Below are 20,155 nucleotides of genomic sequence, written 5' to 3' on the forward strand. Positions count from 1 at the left end.
ATTAAGTTTGGCCTTGATTTAATGATTCTGTATCGTTAAATGAAACTGCATTAATTACATGCTGTGGCTGATGATGTGGAAACTGAGACTACACTGAAAACTACAAGGTTATTACTGTAGAGTAAATGAGACTTGTATGACGTAAGGGGTATCAAACCTCATTCACAGTAAACTCTTTGGAGCAAAGTCCTCCCTCACCTCTTCTACTTGTCTGCTTCATTATATTTCTTACATTTTACAATTCATATATGGATCATATTTCAGCACCAGTAATCACAACCATTCCTTGGTCTGACCATCGACTAATTTCAACCAATTTCAAAATTAAACAACTAAATAGTAAAACGTCTACACATAAAATACGATAGAATATAGAAAACCATGTAAACTAGATGACTTAACTGAGCATTTTCCGAAGGCATTAGAAAAATTACATTTAGAAAACACTGAATCGGCCATCCATGCATGGTTTACCCTAAATAACGAAGTAGCCCTTATTTGTTGCCCCACCATTAAGAAAGAGATTGTAATTAATAATAAACAAAAATCACCATGGTACACCCCAGAATTACAGCAGATGAAACGTACGCTGAGAAAAGCAGAAAAGAAATGGAGAAGGAATCCTTCCATCTCCTTACTGACTAAATATAGAATTATATTGCATAAATATAACTCCCTGACAAACAAAACAAAAACAGATTTTTTCGCCACAAAAATACATAATTATGAATATAATGCCAGAGCATTGTTTTCTTATGTAGCGGATCTGACAAGGCCAGTTGGTGATCTTATGTTTCAAGATTTGAATACCGAAAAGTGCAAAGATATGGCCATCTTCTTCAAGGACAAAACTCTCAAGTTAGTTAATAACCTTGCTGTAAACAGAGCTAGTCAGATAGTATTGCCCTCTAATTCTGAAACTGAATGGAAAATCTTCAAAACAGTATCTTCAATTGAAATTGAAAAAATCCTCAAAACACTAAATCCTGCCCTGCATCCCATTGATGCAGTTCCTACTAAATTATTAAAAACAATTCCTAGTATTATTTCAAAACCCATTCCTGATATTGTTAACCTCTCTTTAACGGAAGGCTTAGTCCCAAACCAACTTAAGTGCGCAATTGTGAAACCAGTGTTAAAGAAACCTAATTTGGATCCTTCTGATTTTTCTAACCTCAGGCCTATATCTAATTTACCATGCTTAGCTAAAATTCTGGAAAAAGTGGTGAATAATCAACTCTCAGAACATCTAGAAATGAATAACCTGCTTTTTCCATCGCAACACGGCTTCAGAAGATTTTATAGTACTGAAACCTTACTAGGGGCATTACATGATACCATTTTAAGAGGAACGGACAATGGCCAGACTTATTTTTTGATGATCCTGGACGTTTCTTCAGCATTCAATACTGTAAACCATTCTGCCCTCCTGGATAGACTGAATGAAATTGGATTACAAGAAATTACATTAGCCTGGTTTAAATCCTATTTGGAAAATAGAGCATTTAAAATTAAGATTAATAACACGGAATCTAATAGTTTTAATCTTCCTTCCTTATAGTGACCCCCAAGGATCTTCACTCTCTGTAAACTTTTATCTGGTCTTAATATCACTTCTTTTATTTATGCTGATGATGTGCAGATTTTAATCCCCATTGAAAATTCTACTAGTTCTACTTTAAAAATATGGGATATTTATTTAGTCGCCATTAAAAAAAGTTTTATCTGAAATGAATTTAGCTCTGAATGACAAAAAAACAGAAATCTTGTACATCTGCCCAAAATTAAGCCCTTTGAAGGAACTCGAAATACTGGAAGCTGCAAAATGTTATCCTATTACGCTGGATGTTCGAGATCTGGGAATAATATTAGATTGTGAAATTAGCCTGAAGAAATGGATAAGTAAAACCAGTTAAAGATGGATTTTTTTAAGTTGAATATTTTAAAGAGCGTAAAGCACCTTTTATACCCCAACGATTTTAGAACAATCTTACAAGCATTGATTTTTACTAAATTAGACTATTGCAACACCCTTTTACTGGGCCTTCCTGCTAGCACTATGCGACTGCTGCAGCTCTTGCAGAATTCTGCCGCAAGAAATTTGAGCACATGACCCCTGTTCTGAAAGAGCTTCATTGGCTTCCTATGGGATACAGGTCAAAATACAAAATACATTAATACACAAATCACTGTACAATGAGAAGGTTGTCTTGTTAAATGCAGTGCTACATTTTCACTTTCCAGCATGAATAACCAGATCTGCGAACACTGGGCTATTACCAATTCCGACAATAAAATCTGCTCATATGAACACTGTACGAGAAAGAGCTTTATCTATTGCCGGGCCCAACCTTTGGAATTCTACCCCCACAGCTGAGGATGGAAACAGATATCAAACTTTTAAAAAAAGGAATTAAAACCTGGCTTTTTAACCAAGCCTTTAACAACAAGGATTGATTTCTTTTATTTATAATTTTTAGTGATATACTTTTAATGTTACATTTTGTATTTTAAGATGTGTTTTGATCTATAGTTTTATTTGTATTTTTAAGATGTACTTGGATCCATTGTTATTGTATTTTAGCTTATGTTGAGACAGATTTTACATTTTAGATGAACCGTTTTAAAAGTTACCCTTCTTTTATATGCAAATGTAATAAATAACATTTGATTTATGTTGTAAACCAACGTGATATGTATCAACATGAATGCCGGTATACAAAAACCACTAAATAAATAATTATGCATATTATCTCTGTGCTAATGTATCTGGTATTATGTATACTTCTATAAAGTCAAAGTAATTGCTTATGGCCTTTTCATCTCTCAATTTTCTGCTCTTGTAGGAGATGGAGCTGATGGAAACTTTACTGAAGGGTAAGCAGGAAGGACTAGAGTGCTGGGACCAGCGGAGCGCAGTCAGTTTACGCACCTCCTTCAGCCGGCAGGAGAGGAACCGACTCTTCTGGGAGGATCTTGCAGTCATTGAGGAGGATACTACCAAAGTGACCGCCCTGAAGCTCAGGTTGGATGAGTCCCAGAAAGTGCTGCTCAAGGAAAGAGAGTAAGTACTTCCTGTGCCATCACTTAAGTGTAGAAGTGGGCCATGATGTGCAAGTCTCTAGTATTTTCGCCCTGGAATTTCATTTACTGTGTACAAGTCTCCAGAAAAGTCAACAGGTCTTAAGCAAAGTTCTTTCAAACTCTCCCTTAGAGATCTAAAAGCACTGGTTTGGTTTTTCAAGTGCTGAATGATGTCATCAATATACAACAGATTGCTTTCTCCTAGGACAAGCAGGGTGGTAGTCCTCACATGTGGATGACATCAACAGATGGAGCCCAGCACAGAAAACTTCTGTTAAAGTTTCTAGAAACTTTGACTGGCACACAGAGCATGCCACTATCCACGTCCATGCAGGGTCTCTCTTCAACCTCTTCTTTTCTGCGGAGCTGCCGTCTCGCAGTGATGGAGCTTGTGCTCTTTTTTTGTAGGAAACGTTCCACAAAGAGTGTTTTCTTTCACTTTTTCTTTCTTTGCTGGGTCTCTCTCCGGTTCCCCTTTGGTTTTTTATTGGTTGGTGAGTTTTTCCTCTCCTTCGGTGTCCACTGGTCTCTGTGTCGTTGCAGTCTTCTGCGTGCCTCGTGGTGGCCTCAGGCGTCCTTTGGTCTCCCCAGTGCCCCTGGATGATGTCCTTAATGGATCCACATGAAGTGTGGATCCTGTGCCTGGGGGCATCGCACGATGTTTGGAGCTGTGAATTCTGTGCTCAGATGACCTCTAAAGGCCACCGTACCTGGGTGGATAAAATGGAAAAGATTTTTGGATCGTGGAAGTCCGATCCTCCCACTCCGGCATCGAAGCCGAAGGATCAGGGGGAACTACTCGTCCCTTCGGTGTCTCCTCCGACGAAGCCTTCAGGTTAGGAGGATGCTAGAGATCGGCTTTTGTCAGTTTCTTTTAAGTCCCGGACCTCTGGATCATCATCCTCATCCTTGGCGCTGGGGAGAGACCAGGCCAAGCTCTGTGGAAGATCTCGGAAGTACCACCATCAGTCTCTGTCCTCGTGCGGTGCAACACTTGGGTTGGCCATGGCGCTTGCCACCTTGCCGAGAGGAGACTTCGCCCTTCCTCACTGCTGGTGGACTGATGCCATCCACGCTGATTCTGGTGTCAGGCGCAGACCCTCCTTGGCGACCCGAGGAAGAATTGGCCTCGCCTCTCCCCTCTCAGCCTGCCCTTTTCATCGGAGGCTTTTGAGGTGGAGCTTGAATGTCTGGTGTGCCTGGCGGTGGAACGTTCTTTGCATGACAGGGAGCTGGGACTCCCACCACTGGTGCAGTTCCTCCCTCTGTTCCAATGCCTTCACCGATTTTGGTGCCCTCACTGATGCCGGTGCCATTACCGATGCCAGGACCTTCACTGATGCAGGTGCCTACACTGATGCCGGCGCCATTGGTGCCCGGGTTGGAACTGTTATTAGATCGGCTCAGTGCCCTCTTCAGTGTCCTCCCAACCCAGTTGTTGCCAGCACCTCGCAATCCCTTGATGACCCGTAGGGCGTCTGAGCCAATCCCCATAATCAGTGCCGTCTGTACCATTGGGACCTGTCAGGCCCCGGCCTGTATTGCCTGGGCTGGTGCCTGGACCCTCAGCCCTGAGATGCACCTAGCGCTCCCAGGCCTCTCTCCCTGGACAGTCTTGGTGAGCCTGAGGGCCCATGGGGAGTCGACACCTCCAATGACTCGTCGGTGGATTCTGATGGTCTCCCTTCGGATCTGTTTCCCACAGAAGAGCTGCGTCGATCTCTGCTAGAGGATCTAACCTTCACAGGGTTCGACTGGGTTATGGCGGTGGCCATACTCTTCCAAATTATGATGGAAGAGCATGCCCGCCATAAAATGCTGGAGATCCTCCAGTTCATGGACGCCCTGAAGAAGGTAGTGGCGGTCCCCATTCATGAGATCTTTTGTGAGCTGCTTCTTAGACTGTGGGAACACCCCCTATCTGTTGTTCCGGTGTACCAGAAGGCTGATGGGGGATGGATCTTGTGCAGCAGAATGTAGGTTTCAGAAGTGTCAGCATCCCCACCAGTCAGTGGTGGTGGAGTCTGCGCTAAAGAAGGCGAAGAGGCCGAATACTCTTGCCTCTGCTCTCCCTGGTAAAGAGCATAGGGTGTGGGATGCCATGGGTAGGAGGGAGTTTCAGGGCTCCATGTTGATAGCTCATATTGCCTCCTTCCTTTTGTACATGACCCAATATACCCGTAATCTCTGGAAGCAAGTACAGAAAGCTGCAGATGGCTCGCACAACAGCCCCAAGAGACCCTTATGTCTATTGTTCAGAAGGGCTTTGAGTGTGGGAAGCACGAAGTGCGGGCTACCTATGATGTCTTTGAAATGGCAGGCCAGGTTGTGGCTGCCGGTATTTCTGCCAGGCGTCTCGCTTGGCTCTGTGCCTCGGACTTTCATTCTAAGGTTCAGGAAAGACTGGCGAATATACCTTGTACTGGGATAACCTTTTTGGTGACAAGGTGAAGGATGTGGTTGCACAGCTGAAGGATCACCATGAGACCCTCCAGCATCTGTCGGCCGGTGACTCAGCTTCCCCGTCCTCTTCCAAGAAGTCCTCAAGACCGGGGCCGAGGATGCCTTTTACAGGCTGAGAAAGTACTATCTTCCTGCCCCTCGCTCCTGCCTGCAGCAGGTCAGTACTAGGGGCAGGTCCCAACAGCAGCAGGGCCCCAAGCCTCAGCTACTGCCCCAGGCTAGCCATACAATGGGGTTTTGACTGGCTGCAAGGGAGCACAAGCCAAGTGTTTCAGCCAAGACCAAGACCAGAGGGCCCACCGGTTGGGGGCCTCCTCTGTTTTTTTGTGGATCGATGGCCATCTGTGACTTCGGACCAATGGGTCCTAACTATCATCTGACACAGGTACAGGCTGAACCTCGTGGAGGTTCCGCCGGACTTGCCCCCATGTCCACTGTGGGATCCCGTTGCACATCCAGAGCTGCTCCTAGAAGAGCTCTCAGCTCTTTTAATGGCCAGGGCTGTGGAGCCTGTTCCTCGGGACCAGCGGGGTCAGGGGTTTTATTCCCGTTATTTTTTGATTCCAAAGAGAACAGGATGCCTCTGTCCCATTCTCGATCTGCGAGCATTGAACAGATTTCTCAAAAGAGAAAAGTTCAAGATGGTATCCTTGGGCATCCTGATTCCTCTCCTGCAAATAGGGGACTGGCTTTGCTTCCTCGATCTACAAGACACCTGTGCCCACATCAGAATCTTCCCAGGTCACACGAAGTAGGTCATTGGCATTTTCAATACCTCGTTCTTCTGTTCGGCCTAGCCTCCACACCTTGGGTCTTCACAAAGTGTCTGGCTATGGTCGGGGCCTATTTACGCCAGCAGAGAATCCAGGTCTTTTCATACCTGGTTGACTGGCTGGTCAAGAGCAGCACCCAGGTGGGGGCTTTGCAGTCGCTTCACCGGACCATTCAGGTTCTGGAGTCCCTTGGGTTCCTGAACAATTACCCAAAGATCCATCTCCATCCGTCGTCACGGCTGGATTTCATAGGAGCCATTTTGGATGTGACACAGGCGAAGGCTTTTTTGCTAAGTGATAGGGTAGGCACATTGATGTCCCTGGCAGAGGAAATCCAGAGACGCCGGATGGTGTCAGCACGGCGTATACTGCAGTTTCTGCGGCACATGGCCACGACCATCCATGTCACCTCCTTTGCCTGTCTCTGTATGCGTCGAGCCCGGGGGTCCCTGCAATCTCTGTGGCACCAGGCTACCCAAAGCCTTCAGGTTCACATCCATATCTCCCCCTCTCTCAGAGCTCCCTGTCTTGGTTGGAGAATTCCTTCCAATCTGGAGCAGGGCATTCCCTTTCAGGCTCCTCCCACCCAGATTTTGCTAACCACAGATGCGTCTCACCTGGGTTGAGGGGCCCATCTGGAAGGCCTCCACACCCAGGACCTCTGGACCACCCAAGAAGCTCTGTGTCAGATCAACTTCTTGGAGCTACGGGTGATCCAGTATGCTCGGTTGGCCTTCCGGGATCGGCTAGGCAATAGAGTGGTCCTCATCCGATCCGACAAATCAAGTAGCTTTGTGGTATATCAACTAGCAGGGAGACACCAGATCCTTCCTCCTCTGCCAGAGGGCAGTACAGATCTGGGCCTGAGCACTGACTCAGGGAATGCTGCTCTGGGCCATGTACTTGGCCAGTGCAGAGAATGCCCTGGCAGTCAGGTTGAGCCAAACTTTCAGACCCCCACGAGTGGTCCTTCAAGCAAGAGGTGGCAGATCAGATCTTCCGCATCTGGGGGACCCCGGACGTGGATCTATTTGACTCCCCCTGCAACTGGAAGGTTCCCTGGTACTGCTCCCTTACCAGGTTGGATGGCCAACCAGCCATGGACGCCTTTGTCCTTCACAGGGGGACAGGCCTCCTGTACGTGTATCCTCCACTTCCGTTGGTATCGAGGACTCTCTTGAAGTTTTGCCAGGACAGGGGGACTATGATCCTCATAGCCCCCCATTGGCCGAGTCAGATTTGGTTCCCGCTCCTGCGGGATCTCTCTCAGGAGGACCCACTCCATCTGGCAACTGTCCCAGACCTTCTCATGCAGAATCAGGGCAGGCTTCATCACCCCAACCTCCAGGCCCTGTTGAGTGATCTTGTAGCCTCTTGACCTTTCAGAGGAGGTGTCCCAAGTCCTGGTGGCTTCAAGGAAGCCTTCCACCAGGAAGTTTTATGCTTCAAAATGGAGGTTTACCATCTGGTATGAGCAGAAGGACCTCGACCCCCTTCTCCTGCCCTGTCCAGCAACTTGTGGATTACCTACTGCATTTCTCAGAAGCTGGGCTTAAAACCAACTCCGTTCAGGTACATCTAAGTGCCATAGGCACTTACCACAAGGCAGCATATGGTTTGCCCATCTCCGTGCAACCCATAGTAGGGCAATTCATGCGTGGGTTGATTCAGGTGAGGCCTTCCCTGAGGCCCCTTGCAGTTTCTTGGGACCTCAACGTCGTGTTGGCCCTGTTGATGAAACCACCGTTTAAAACGCTACACTCCTCTACCCTCAAGTTTTTATCCTGGAAGGTCATATTCTTGGTAGCGATCATGTCAGCACGCAGAGTCAGTGAATTACATGCCTTAGTGCAGTGGTTCTCAACCTTTTTTCTGTCGGGTCACACCTGACAGATGGTTCTCACATGCATGACACACTGACCCATGATCGTCACAGGGCTCGTTGTAAAAGTACAGTTTGCATCCAGGGGAACCCCCCCCGACCCACAATAATGGATGTAAAGCAGAATTATGACATTCCCCATACAACTCACCCCTATAAAAAAGATATTCTGGTTCTGGTGTCATCTCAGTAACAGCAACTCAAACTCCTCCTATTTCCAGGCTCAATAGCCCTACTTATGAAAAGACAGCAGTTTACCACCAATGCATGTCCTCTTGAGAAAACACAACAAATAAGACTGATACAAACGCTTACATGCTAGTAAAATATCTCATCTCGGTAACAGACACAGAACCGACCTAACATACTCCCAGCATCTGTAGTAATGCACATAAACTAATCCGCACACAGTTACACCTGTATTATGGAATACACTCAAACAGGAGCAACCCTATCTATGAAAAGGCAACACTACAAATATTAAATTAGGCCCTAAAAACCAATACACCACTTATTAGGAAAACAGAACTAGCAAGCAGCTATAGATCCCCACACAGAAATAATTGTAAAACTATACTAATAAGCAGATAAATGTTTCAAAACAGATATGAACAGAATAACATCAACAATTAAAAACCTCATAAATATTATTAAAAATTCTCCAAACACCAATAAAATATTTCAAAAAAGCAGACACATCACATAATATTAAATCATTAAAATGGCAGTCAATCAAGAAAAATAAACTTAAAAAGCCACCTTTACTTACCCCCTCCAGCAGCTCTCCTACTCCTGTCCTCTTCCATGCAGGCCATAGCACACACCAGAAGCAGCAGTAGAGGCTAAGCTCTATACTCATGGTACTCTTCCTTAGGCCCATGTCTCTCACACACACACACCATACCAGTCATGCCTCCATGACCAGTTTCAGTCTCTTACACACCAATCATCTCCCAAACAGTCTTTGACACACACACCAGTCACCTTCCTGAACAGTTTCTCTCATGCCATACACACACAGGCTTCCCACTCCCGTGTTCTACTTACATATACGGGCTTTTCACTCTCATAATCACTTTCTCTGTCACACACACACACACTCACCAGTCTCTCACTCCCATGCTTGTTCTCTCCATATGCACAGGCTTCTCATTCCCATAATCACTTTTTTTCTCTCTCTCACACAAACACACACACACACACACACACACACACAGGCTTCCCACTCCCATGTTCTCTTTCAGATATACTGGCTTCTCACTCCCATGTTGTGTCTCACACACACCCAGGTTTCTCACTCCCATGCTCACTCTTCACATGCACAGGCTTCTCATTCCCATAATCACTTTCTTTCTCTCTCTCTCTCTCTCTCTTTCTCTCTCACACACACACACACATCACCTGATCTCTCTCATGCATACACACACAGGCTTCCCACTGTTCTCTCTTACTTATACAGGCTTCTCCCTCCCATGCTGTGTCTCACACACACCCAGGTTTCTCACTCCCTTGCTCACTCTCTTCACATGCACAGGCTTCTCATTCCCATAATCACTTTCTCTCTGTTACACACACACCAGTCTCTTTCTCTCACACACACCTTCACCTTACCAACCAGTCTCTCTCTCTCATGCAGGCACACACACACAGGCTTCCCACTCCCATGCTCTCTCTCTCATAATCAGGCTTCTCACTCCCATGCTTTCTTTCACACACACACCCACAACACCAGGCTTCTTACTCCCATGGTTTCTCACATACCCAGATTTCTCACTTCCATGCTTTTTCTCTCTCTCACACACACATCAGTCACCTCCCTGAGTAGTCACTTTCATTGTCTCTCACATATACACACACATCAGCTCTCTGACCAGTTTCTCTCAATCACATACATGCTCTCAATCAAATACATTCACTCACTTACACACAGGCTCTCAATCACACACACATTCTCTCACTTACACACAGGCAGGCTGGCTGCTTCTCTCTCTTTCTCTCACTCACTTCCTCTCTCCCCCCCCCCCCCCCCCGAGCTCAAATGGTAGCTGCAGCAGCCCCCGCAGGCCAAGAAAGAAGAATCCCATCGGCCACGGGAGGCTCATGCTGCTGTCTCCTTTCCCGATTACCGGCTGCTTTGATTGCTCGGGGGTGATGTTGCTGCCGCCGCTGCTACTTTTCTACGCGGCACAGCTCTTTCTACTTCCCGCGCACTGCACTGTGTATCACTTCCTGTTCTGGGTCATGGAGTGGGGGGGGGGGGGTGGCAGGCGCAGGAAGAAGGAAAGGCCAGTCGCAGGTGCCACAGCTTCTTCTAGCACCGCTGCCATTCCCACTGGGCTTGAACGTGCTGACAGCAGGGAAGGAAGAGCAGCGGGAGAGACCGGGAGCACGTGATACACCTGCCGGTGCTTGGCGACACACTGGTGTGTCGCGACACACCGGTTGAGAAGCGCTGCCTTAGTGACTTATCCATCCTACACAAGATTCTTCCATGACTGGGTGGTTCTGTGTATGCACCCTAAGTTCTTGCCGAAGGTGTTAACAGATTTCCATCTTAACCAATCCATCTTCCTGCCTACTTTCTTCCCTAGGCCTCATTCTAGCCAAGGGGAAAGGGCACTGCATTACTCGATTGAAAGAGGGCCTTAGCCTTCTACCTGAACCGAATGGCAAGCCACAGACAGTCCACCCAGCTCTTCGTCTCTTTTGACTCTAATAGGCTGGGGGTGGCTGTTGCTAAGCAGACTCTCTCTCCACCTCATTAGCAGACTGCATTTCCTTCTGCTGTGTCCAGGCAGGACTGCAACTGGGGGGGCCATGTCACAGCTCATTCTGTTAGAGCCATGGCGACTTTGATGGCTCACCTGCATGCAGTTCCAATGGGAGAGATCTGCAAGGCTGCAACATGGAGTTCTTTCCAAACCTTCGTAGCTCACTATTGTCTGGACAGGGATGGACGCCAAGATAGCAGATTCTGTTGGTCTGTCATCAGGAACCTCTTTCAGTTATAAACCCAACTCTTCCTACCAAAGGCCCCTGGTTTGAGTTCAGACTGTCCCCGCTGTTAACAACAGCACCTCTGTTGTTGTGCCCGTTGGCACTTGTTTGGTGTCTGTTGGTCCCAATATTTTTGGGGGCCAGCCTACAGTTAGGGATTCACCCACATGTGAGGACTACCATCCTGCTTGTCCTACGAGAAAGTGAAGTTTCTTACCTATAACAGGTGTTCTTCTAGGACAGTAGGATGTTAGTCCTCAGGAAACCCACCTGCCATCCCGTGAAGTTGGGATCCTGTAGTCTGTTGTTTTATTTTTTCATATTCTACTTACGAGACTGAAGAAAGACCTAGCGTGGATAGTGGTATGTTGGACATTCTCAGTGTGCCAGTCAAAGTTTCTAGATACAATATTTATTGGCACTGCAGTATATAAATAATATAATGTGGCTGGTGGTGTGTTGGTGATTATACCATTCTTACTACTGGGTAACCGGGAAAGTACCTATAAATAGTATTTATATGAAACTATCACCATGCACATCCAAAACTTTTTTAGTTTGAATATTAAAGGCAGGTTAAATCCATTACAATAAATTTAACGATTGGGTAGGTTTAATGTGTTTGATATGTTTATCTAGAAACCTACTTTGAGTGGGAAAATTTCTTGAATAGTTTGTAATGCAATATTGTCACATCATGGCACTATCATTTGATATTGCACGATAAACTTGAATGTTTCCTCCCTTTATGGAAATAAGCGGCTTTGTATGTGTTTGCATGCATAAAATTGCCTAATGCATGCAAAGCAGCTTATGCATAGGCAAGCCTATGATAATAAGATAATGTGGCTGATTTACAAAACAAGTTAACCCCGTTATTTTAGTGCATTTAAGGGAGGTGTAGATATTTTCCTGAGGGAGTATCTGGATGCTAACATGGATTTCAATGGACCTGTGGGAAAATTAAAGGGCCAAGGAGGCAAAAACCATCCCTTGGGGGGGGGTCTTTGGAGACATCTGTCTGCCCCCTCCCCACTGCCTTCTGAGGTGACCCTGGCCCCCCAAAAAAAAAAAAAAAAGAGAAACTTTACGGTGACAGCTCACTCCATTCCCCCACCACTCCTCCTTATTCAACAAAAGTGCCCCTTTGACTTTTGGGCCCCCTCCACGATTTCCTCATCCCTTTCCCATCTCCCCCTCCAAATAATTTAATATCTCTGGGGTTGTAATCCCCCCCAACTCCCAAAACATAACTCTGGTAGTCTGGGGGGGGGGGGAGCAGATAGCCTTCCCCCTCCCCCCACACCTTTAATTGTAATCATTGATAGACAGTGAGGGACCAGAGCACCCCCTAGCTCAAGGCCTGTCAATGCCATTTATAAAAATAGTGTCGACCTGACCTTTCCCCTGTAACTTTGCTAGCCAGACAATGGCTGAATATTGATCTCACAGAAGCTACGATTTAAAAAATCCCTTTAATGGATGACTTATCCAACCCACTGCTCTAACTACTAGGCTACTCTTCCACTCTGTGTGCACATCTTTGTTCCTGGTGTTGTGGTTCATTGAAAATAAGAATGCTTAAAGCCACTAGCTGTAGAGAAAAGTGTTTTATTAAATGCTATAAAATAATATAAATCTTAGACATTAAATAATAAGGTACCTTATGGAGAGGAAGAGTGCCAGGCAAGACACTAGCATAAACTCCCTCTCAAATGATTTTACTGATAACACAGAATTATATGTTGTATATTTCTAACCCCTAAACTAGGTTACATAATTGTCAAAATTTCTATGATTGACTTTCTGTTATAAACGAATAATCTGAATGGTTGTATGGTAATTTGCTTACCATACAGCCATTCAGTGCTCCAAGTTAATTAATTCTCGTCTCACATGTAAATGTTTTCTTGGAATTTGCCAGCATTAGCAATCTTGTGCTTGTTCTAAGAACATTTCCTATAATCTTAGATGAAATGTCAGTTAGCCTCATCCCTGTTCTTAGATGGAATATAAAATAACCTCATATCAATTAGAAAAAAGTTCTAAAGCCTTGGATCTCAGCATCTTTTTATCTAACTTATGGAGTCTTTTTGTCTAGGAAAAGCAAGTGTGGCTGGTAATTACGAAACTGCTTATGATCAAACATCAGAAACCCAGGAGTACAGGAGTAATGAACGACTTCATATGTGACATGTCAAAAAGGGTTTCACTGGCACTGAGGGCCTATGAGCCCCCACATCACTGGGAACCAGTAGCTGTGAGAGGGATTGGGCAGTTTGCAGTGCTTAGACGCCAGCTGAGTTGGGAGATTGGGAAGGGAATATGCTTCATTAGGTTAGGTGTGAGTTGGGGAGGGAGAGTAATTTTGACGTTTTGCCTGTTCTAGCTCCCTAGTGAAAGTGTGTGTGTGTGGAAGGGAGGGGGGCAAGCTGTTTTAAGGATTTATATTGTGTTTTGTGTTTATATTTTCTGATGCTTTTGTATGTGCTGGTTTGTATTGTTATTCTCTGTATATGGTATTGGGCCTGTTGTAAAGTGTGTTGGGTGTGAGCTTGGCCCGCAGAAAGTTTTGAGTAAACTGAATTATAATTACAACATTTAAAAAAAATAATGTAAACAGAAAAGTAACACTTGTTCTCAATTTTGTGAAGCATTTACATTGGTCCTTATGTGCAGTTGTCTACCCCCAAAGAACCATAATGAAGAAATAGATGTGGAAAAGTGCAGGTTTTGAATTTATTTGAATATGATTTTGTAAAAAACAGCATAGACAATCAAACGTGTAAAACTGGGGGCCCTTATTGCGCTCAAAATGTCAGCAGTCATAGAAAGCACAGGGCAAAAATCTGGAAACATCACAAATGCACTGTTTTAGGTTAAAATCCAACTCTGTTTTTTTATGTTTAAATAATACGCAAAGCACCTTTTGAAAGCCATTTGTAATAGGCATTTGAAAAGAATAGTCTTTTTTTTAGTATAAGAAGAGTTTTATTATTGATAACCTGCTACCACAGGGCGCAGGGCACAGGCCGACGGGTTGATGAGGTACAGAAAGACAGACAGCTGCAGGAGTTAGCAGGTGCCTGCCCTGGATGGCTTCCAGTCCAGGCAGAGCGTGCGAGCTCCGTGGACAGTGGACATGGAGGTGCAATACTGAGGGAGCCGTAGGTCAGCCTTCTAGGAGAAGACTCGAGGAAGGTGCTGTATTCTAAGGTTGTTGTCTTAGAATGCTTACACTTGAATGATGCATGGTATCTACTGTACCTGAACGCTATTAATGCACAGCAAGACAGGCTTTTTTAATGGAACGGAAGGTGCAGAACTAGAGTTCACAACATGAACCTCCCAGGGGTTCGATTCAGGAACAGCGTCAGGAGGTCTTTTTTCACGGAGAGGGTGGCGGATGCCTGGAATGCTTTCCTGCAGGAGGTGGGGATGACAAGGACAATGGCAAATTTGAACAAAGCATGGGATAGTGCCAAGAGAATGGTAGTGAAGGAAATGTGTAGCTTTCATTGAGTGATGGCTGCAGCCCAGGGAACCAGTGATAAGGCTGCACTGTGCTTGCTGGGTGGCACGAGGGAAACCTGCACGGAGCGAGCAGTTGCATCTCTAAAGGGGACCCAGTGGGTCAGGGGGATGGGTTCCATGTGGGAATTTGATCTGCTTTGCGTAAATGTGCATGAAATCGCTGCTGGGCGGACTGGATGGGGGGGCCTTTTGGTCTTTATCTGCTTTCATTTACCATGTCATATAAGGTGCTCGTACATAAGGGAACCAAAATCTTGGCTATCGCTGTTCTAATCTCATTGTTGCTCTGCACATTTCCAGGGATAAAATGACCCTGAGTAAAAACATTGAGAAATTGGAGACTGAGATTGCTCAGTGGAAAATAAAATATGAAGAGCTGAATAAATCCAGACAAGAGGTGCTCAAGCAGGTGAGTGCCAGCAAGAGGGGAAGACACCCCCATGAGAGTCTGGGTTGATTTCCTGTCCATAGTGGTTGAAAAGCATGCTGAGCTGGATTGCGAGTGGAGTTGGCTGTTGCAGGCCCCCAACTACACCAGACACAAAGTGTTAAATTTTAAATCGGGCCTGTAACAACACTACCTGCAGACTCCTTAGCCCATATGAACCAGCTTGATATTCAAACTCAAAGTACCTGATTTGAACATTGGGTTGTTATGCAGGTAAAAGTACGCACATACGTCAACTTATATCAAATGTAGGTGAAAACTGTGTGCGTTAGCTACACATGTAGTTTTCAACCATGCCCTTGAAATGCCCTGGAATATGTCTTGTTAATGCAGTTAAATGTATGTGAGCTGTGAAAGAGCATGCATACTTTAGGTGGATGAAAATCTGCTTATGTGGATTTAGCTAAGCTACCCCCATAACGTCTTATTTTAGCTACAAAGGTAAACATTTGAAAATTTACCCTAAAACATTAGCATTCCACATGGCTGTTTATTGTGGTAGAAAATATATATATTCCACACAAGAACTGTATACTTAATCAGGACCATCTTCAGTTTGCTCCACGCAAACTATTTCCACTATTTAGCTTCTAGCCAGTTTCTGGGGCACCCTACTTCACATAGGTACTATCACCCAGTCTTTTCTTGGCTTTTGCCAATTCCCCCTGCCTCTAAGAACATAAGAAATTGCCATGCTGGGTCAGACCAAGAGTCCATCAAGCCCAGCATCCTGTTTCCAACAGAGGTCAAACCAGGCCACATGAACCTGGCAATTACCCAAACATTAAGAAGATATCATGCTACTGATGCCAGTAATAGCAGAGGCCATTCCCTAAGTCAACTTGATTAATAGCAGGGTTGTACAAAGCTTCTGTACTTGTCCCCTACCGTCCAATGCAAATCTAGTAGTTTCTTCTGTCTTGGCCATCATCCTAGAAACAGCAAAGACCTCTTTCTTGTCCCAACAAATTAACACGGTGGAGGCATCTGCTTTTTGATCTTCTATGATGTCCCATTTCAGAGCACCCATGCCACTTCCCCCTTGATTTATAGTTTGTAGGGCCCCAGTATTTTGCCGACCCTAGTGTCCTCTTTGATATCTCCTTCTTCTGTTTCATAGCGGTATTCTCACTTTCCTTCCAAGCTGCCACTCCTTCCAGAGCTTCTCAGGCATGCTGTCCTCTTTTCTAGCTGCCTCTGCTGGGTCGCTCCTGATCTGTCTGACCAGTTCCTTAAGTAGACTGCCACTATCCAGCCACCCCCTCTCTTTCTGAATCCTAACTTCCGACATGCTAGAATAAGTTCTCTCGGATCCCGCCAGCCCCCTTTCTGCAGGTTGATCCACCTCTGCACTTCACTTAGCATAAACTATTAAGCTATCTACCCTTCGCCCACTAGGTCACTTACTACCATGCAGACAACTCCAAGACAGCTTTGGGAGCTTTCTAACCATCCCATATCTTAGATCAAATCCCAGTAATATACTCTGGGCTACATATGGAAATGAGACAATAGAAGGGGAGGTGAAATGCAAGGAGGGCATCCATCTCGAGTAAGGATACGTGAATTTAAAAAAAATGGTCCAACAAATTTGACTGATTAAAAAAAAGTGGCCCCTTTTGGTCCAGACTAGTGAGTACCACATGAGAAATTATATTTACCAAAATGATTTATCTTTGGGTTTTTAGCCTGAGTGGAGGATGAGACAAAGTCCCAGTCACCCTGATACCACAATTCTGTGCCCTTCCCAAATAACCTCTCACTTGAGGCTTCCCAGACCAGATAAAAAAAGGGGCGTGTGGGTGGGTGTGTGTGTGAGAAAGATCCACCCCAATGTTAACAAGTTTGTAAAAGGTGCACCCTGTCCCAAACACAAAATTGTGTGGAAAAAAAAATAAAAAAAATGAAGTCCCTCTTGTTGGTGGAGCTGGCTAAATAACAAACCAAATAGATGAGCACTGCAGTGTGTGAAAGGTCTCTCTCTCTCCTGGGGAGCTTCCCCAAATGGTTTACTTGGTACTAAACAGAAAGCGGGCCTAGTTTCAGTCTCTTACAGAAAGACCACGGTCCATCAGCTTCTTTTTGCCAGCCCTATCTCATGTGGATGTATCTGCCAGCTAGGGTTTATGCTTGAGTTTGGCTGAAAACCTGAAGCAATTAAGAAGAGATACTGAATTTGTGATAAAAGGCGAGGAAATAAACCTTCTCCCTTTTCTGCTAAGATACTCTCTGTGCAAAGTTTAGATTACTTAATTCTGTCTCTTAGGAGGAGGATCCAGCCATGTGCTCCTGGGCTTAGATATCTCTGGAAAGGAAGTCTCTCACTCAGCTCCTGGCACCTCTCTCCCTTGGTGGGATTTTACATGTAGCTCAGCTATGAAGCAAGAACAGCTGTCTGTCTCTCTATTTCCTCAGAGCCAGACTTTTTTCTCTCCCTTGCGATAATTAGCTGCTTAGGTGAAGAACTGATTGCAGGACTGCCAGATTTACTTCTCTCTTCCTGGCTGCAACCTCTGGCTGTCCCCACCCCTCACACACAGACAGAGCCAGCCAGATTGCGCCTTTCCTACCTTAAATGATCTTCCAGTGTTCCTTTTGCTTCCTCCTCTGCAGGCTATGTATTGCTGTTCTCTGGATAGGCTAAACAGTACAGTCTTTTTTTCCTAACTTGTTAACACTATGAGTGCTAGATGCTGGTTCTTGCAGAGCATTTATCATTCACAGGAGAGCACACGGGTTTTGACATATTTTTATATTCCTTCACCTTGGCTGTGGTGGCTTGCAGCTTCTGCAGGATTGAAAACCTTTTTTGACAGGTCCAAAACTCATCACTCAAATCCAGATGCAGCTCAGTCCACATTGTAAGGCTTCAACACATGATACACTCGTGGGGGCATTAACTTGGTTTATAGTAGCTTGCTACAAAAAGAAGTGAGAAAATTTGTTACATTTGAACTAAGTCTGATAATTCATTAGATTTCCAGATATGACAAACATTCAGGCAAGAACTCCCAGCTAAAAGGTTTGGTGAAAGGCTGTCAACAGGTTTAACACCGACATTATAAAGGGGGCTGTTTTCAAGAAGTATTTATAGGGTTTGTGAGAAATTTGTGGAGAGAAGCAGGAGAGAGAGCTAGAGACAAAAGTGAGTGAGAGAGAAGTTTTTTTGTTAATTGCAGTTTTTTTAATGTGTGAGCTTATTGCTTTGTATCTCTACTGTTTAGTATTTATTTTATGACTAGCCGTTAAGCCCGTAACAACGGGCTACATTAACATTTTTTTTTTCGGTCCATTTCCTTATCCCTCATTCTCCCCTCCCTCCTCTCCCCCTCATTCTTCCTCCCCCTCTAGTCTCCCCTACCCCCTCCCCTCAGTCACTCTCTCCTCCCTCCCCTCACTCTCTCCTCCCTCCCCCCTCCCCTCAGTCACTCTCTCCTCCCTCCCCTCACTCTCTCCTCCCTCCCCCCCTCCCCTCAGTTACTCCCCCTCTCTCAGCTCATTCACAACCCCTTCGGATGGCGCAGACGGAAGATCTCTGGGGGAGGTCCCTCCCTCCCTCCCTCGCATGCGCCGCCGCCACTATTGCTCCTCGCCGCGCCATTTTTGTTACAGGCAAGCTCTGACCGATGTGCTTCCCGCGCATGCGCGGTAGACTTGCTCTCTACTGCGCATTTGCGGCACATCGGTCAAGCTTCATTTATCTAGTAGATGTTTTGATTAGAAAACTTCAAGGAGTTAGAGGAAGGGAGTAGTGCCAGCAGTGCCGAGGAGCAGGAGGGCCCACAACAATTTTCCCTTGATCAGTTATGACTTTTGCCATCATCAAGCAAGCACCACCCCAAGCCTGGGATTTGCTATTGCAAGTGAAAGAGGGAGAGGCCACTGGGCCGGGCTGGAAGGCCCAACCAGCTGCACTGGTGCAAGATGAGGAGAGGGGGATGAGGTGGCAGGGGAGAGAGAAGAGCTAGTCCCATACCTGCCAGCTGCTGGAAAATCCTGCCTAGAGGTCGGTTTTAGGATAGCAGCCCGCAGAGTGTTCACTGAAGAGTGTGTTGCTACCTCTGTTGGGGGAAAGAGGACATGGCCCTAGGCATGTCACCAGTAATTTCCTTCATCAGGCAGCAATTCCCTAGTCTATTGCTAAGCCCACCATCAGCAGGTTCAAATTAAGCATCAGATATTAGTGGAAGCATTGTTCAAGGTGCTGCTTTGCTCCTCCCCTCCCCCTGTACAACATTTATCATTATTGCTATCCTGATTTATATAATGTATACCAGATATACACAGTGCTATACAGAGACACATAATGGACAGGCCCTGCTTCTTGGAGCTTACAATCTAATCAAGACAGATAGACAAGGCACACAATGAGAAACAAATAGGAGGCCTTGGATTAAGATAGCAATACAGAATCCACATCCATTGTTCCATGCATTGGTGCCAGTGTGGATGGCAAGAAATGTGTGGCTGCACGCAGCCAGCTCTCCATAGAGCAGCGAATCTGGGGGTGCAGAAATGTGGTTAGCCAGGATGGGGTGCATATTTGTTCCTGGTCAAGCACGTTGTTGTTTTGCAGTTCCACACCTCCACCCTGTTGAATATAGCATCAGAGCCCGAGGTCACCACTTCTGCTGTTGCTGGAGGACTCTGAGTTGAATGATGCTGAGTGCCGAGGAGGGATAACTACTACTAACTGACTCTGAGTATCAGCGACTGACATAATGCAGTGTTATAATAACATCTGTGAGTGTGCACCACAGCATCACCACACAGATGTATCTGTTAGCTGCACTATACCAGTTGTTCGTCTGTAGAAAAGAGCACCACTAGTATTACGTACACTCATAATGCAAACAATGTTACAAATAGCACTATACAACATCTGTGTTACACACACACACACACAAAAGACCTGGAAGCAGAAACGTGATTCAGTGAGCCCTATGAATGGGATATGGCCATACTAGGCTATAA

General features: G+C 45.5%; 1 protein-coding gene across 2 annotated transcripts in view; it reads left to right on the plus strand.

Annotated features, from left to right (window-relative positions):
- The window catches only part of CCDC102A (coiled-coil domain containing 102A), a 129,846-nt gene that overhangs the window by 69,556 nt on the left and 40,135 nt on the right, over window positions 1-20,155 (plus strand). For both annotated transcript variants that reach the window (XM_029608927.1, XM_029608928.1), the window contains exons 3-4: window positions 2,847-3,064; window positions 15,034-15,142. In XM_029608927.1, coding sequence (XP_029464787.1) covers window positions 2,847-3,064; window positions 15,034-15,142 — 327 coding nt within the window. The remainder of the gene's footprint in view (window positions 1-2,846; window positions 3,065-15,033; window positions 15,143-20,155) is intronic.

This window comes from Rhinatrema bivittatum, chromosome 7, assembly GCF_901001135.1.
Source record: "Rhinatrema bivittatum chromosome 7, aRhiBiv1.1, whole genome shotgun sequence".
In the NCBI taxonomy this organism is placed as follows: Eukaryota; Metazoa; Chordata; class Amphibia; order Gymnophiona; family Rhinatrematidae; genus Rhinatrema; species Rhinatrema bivittatum.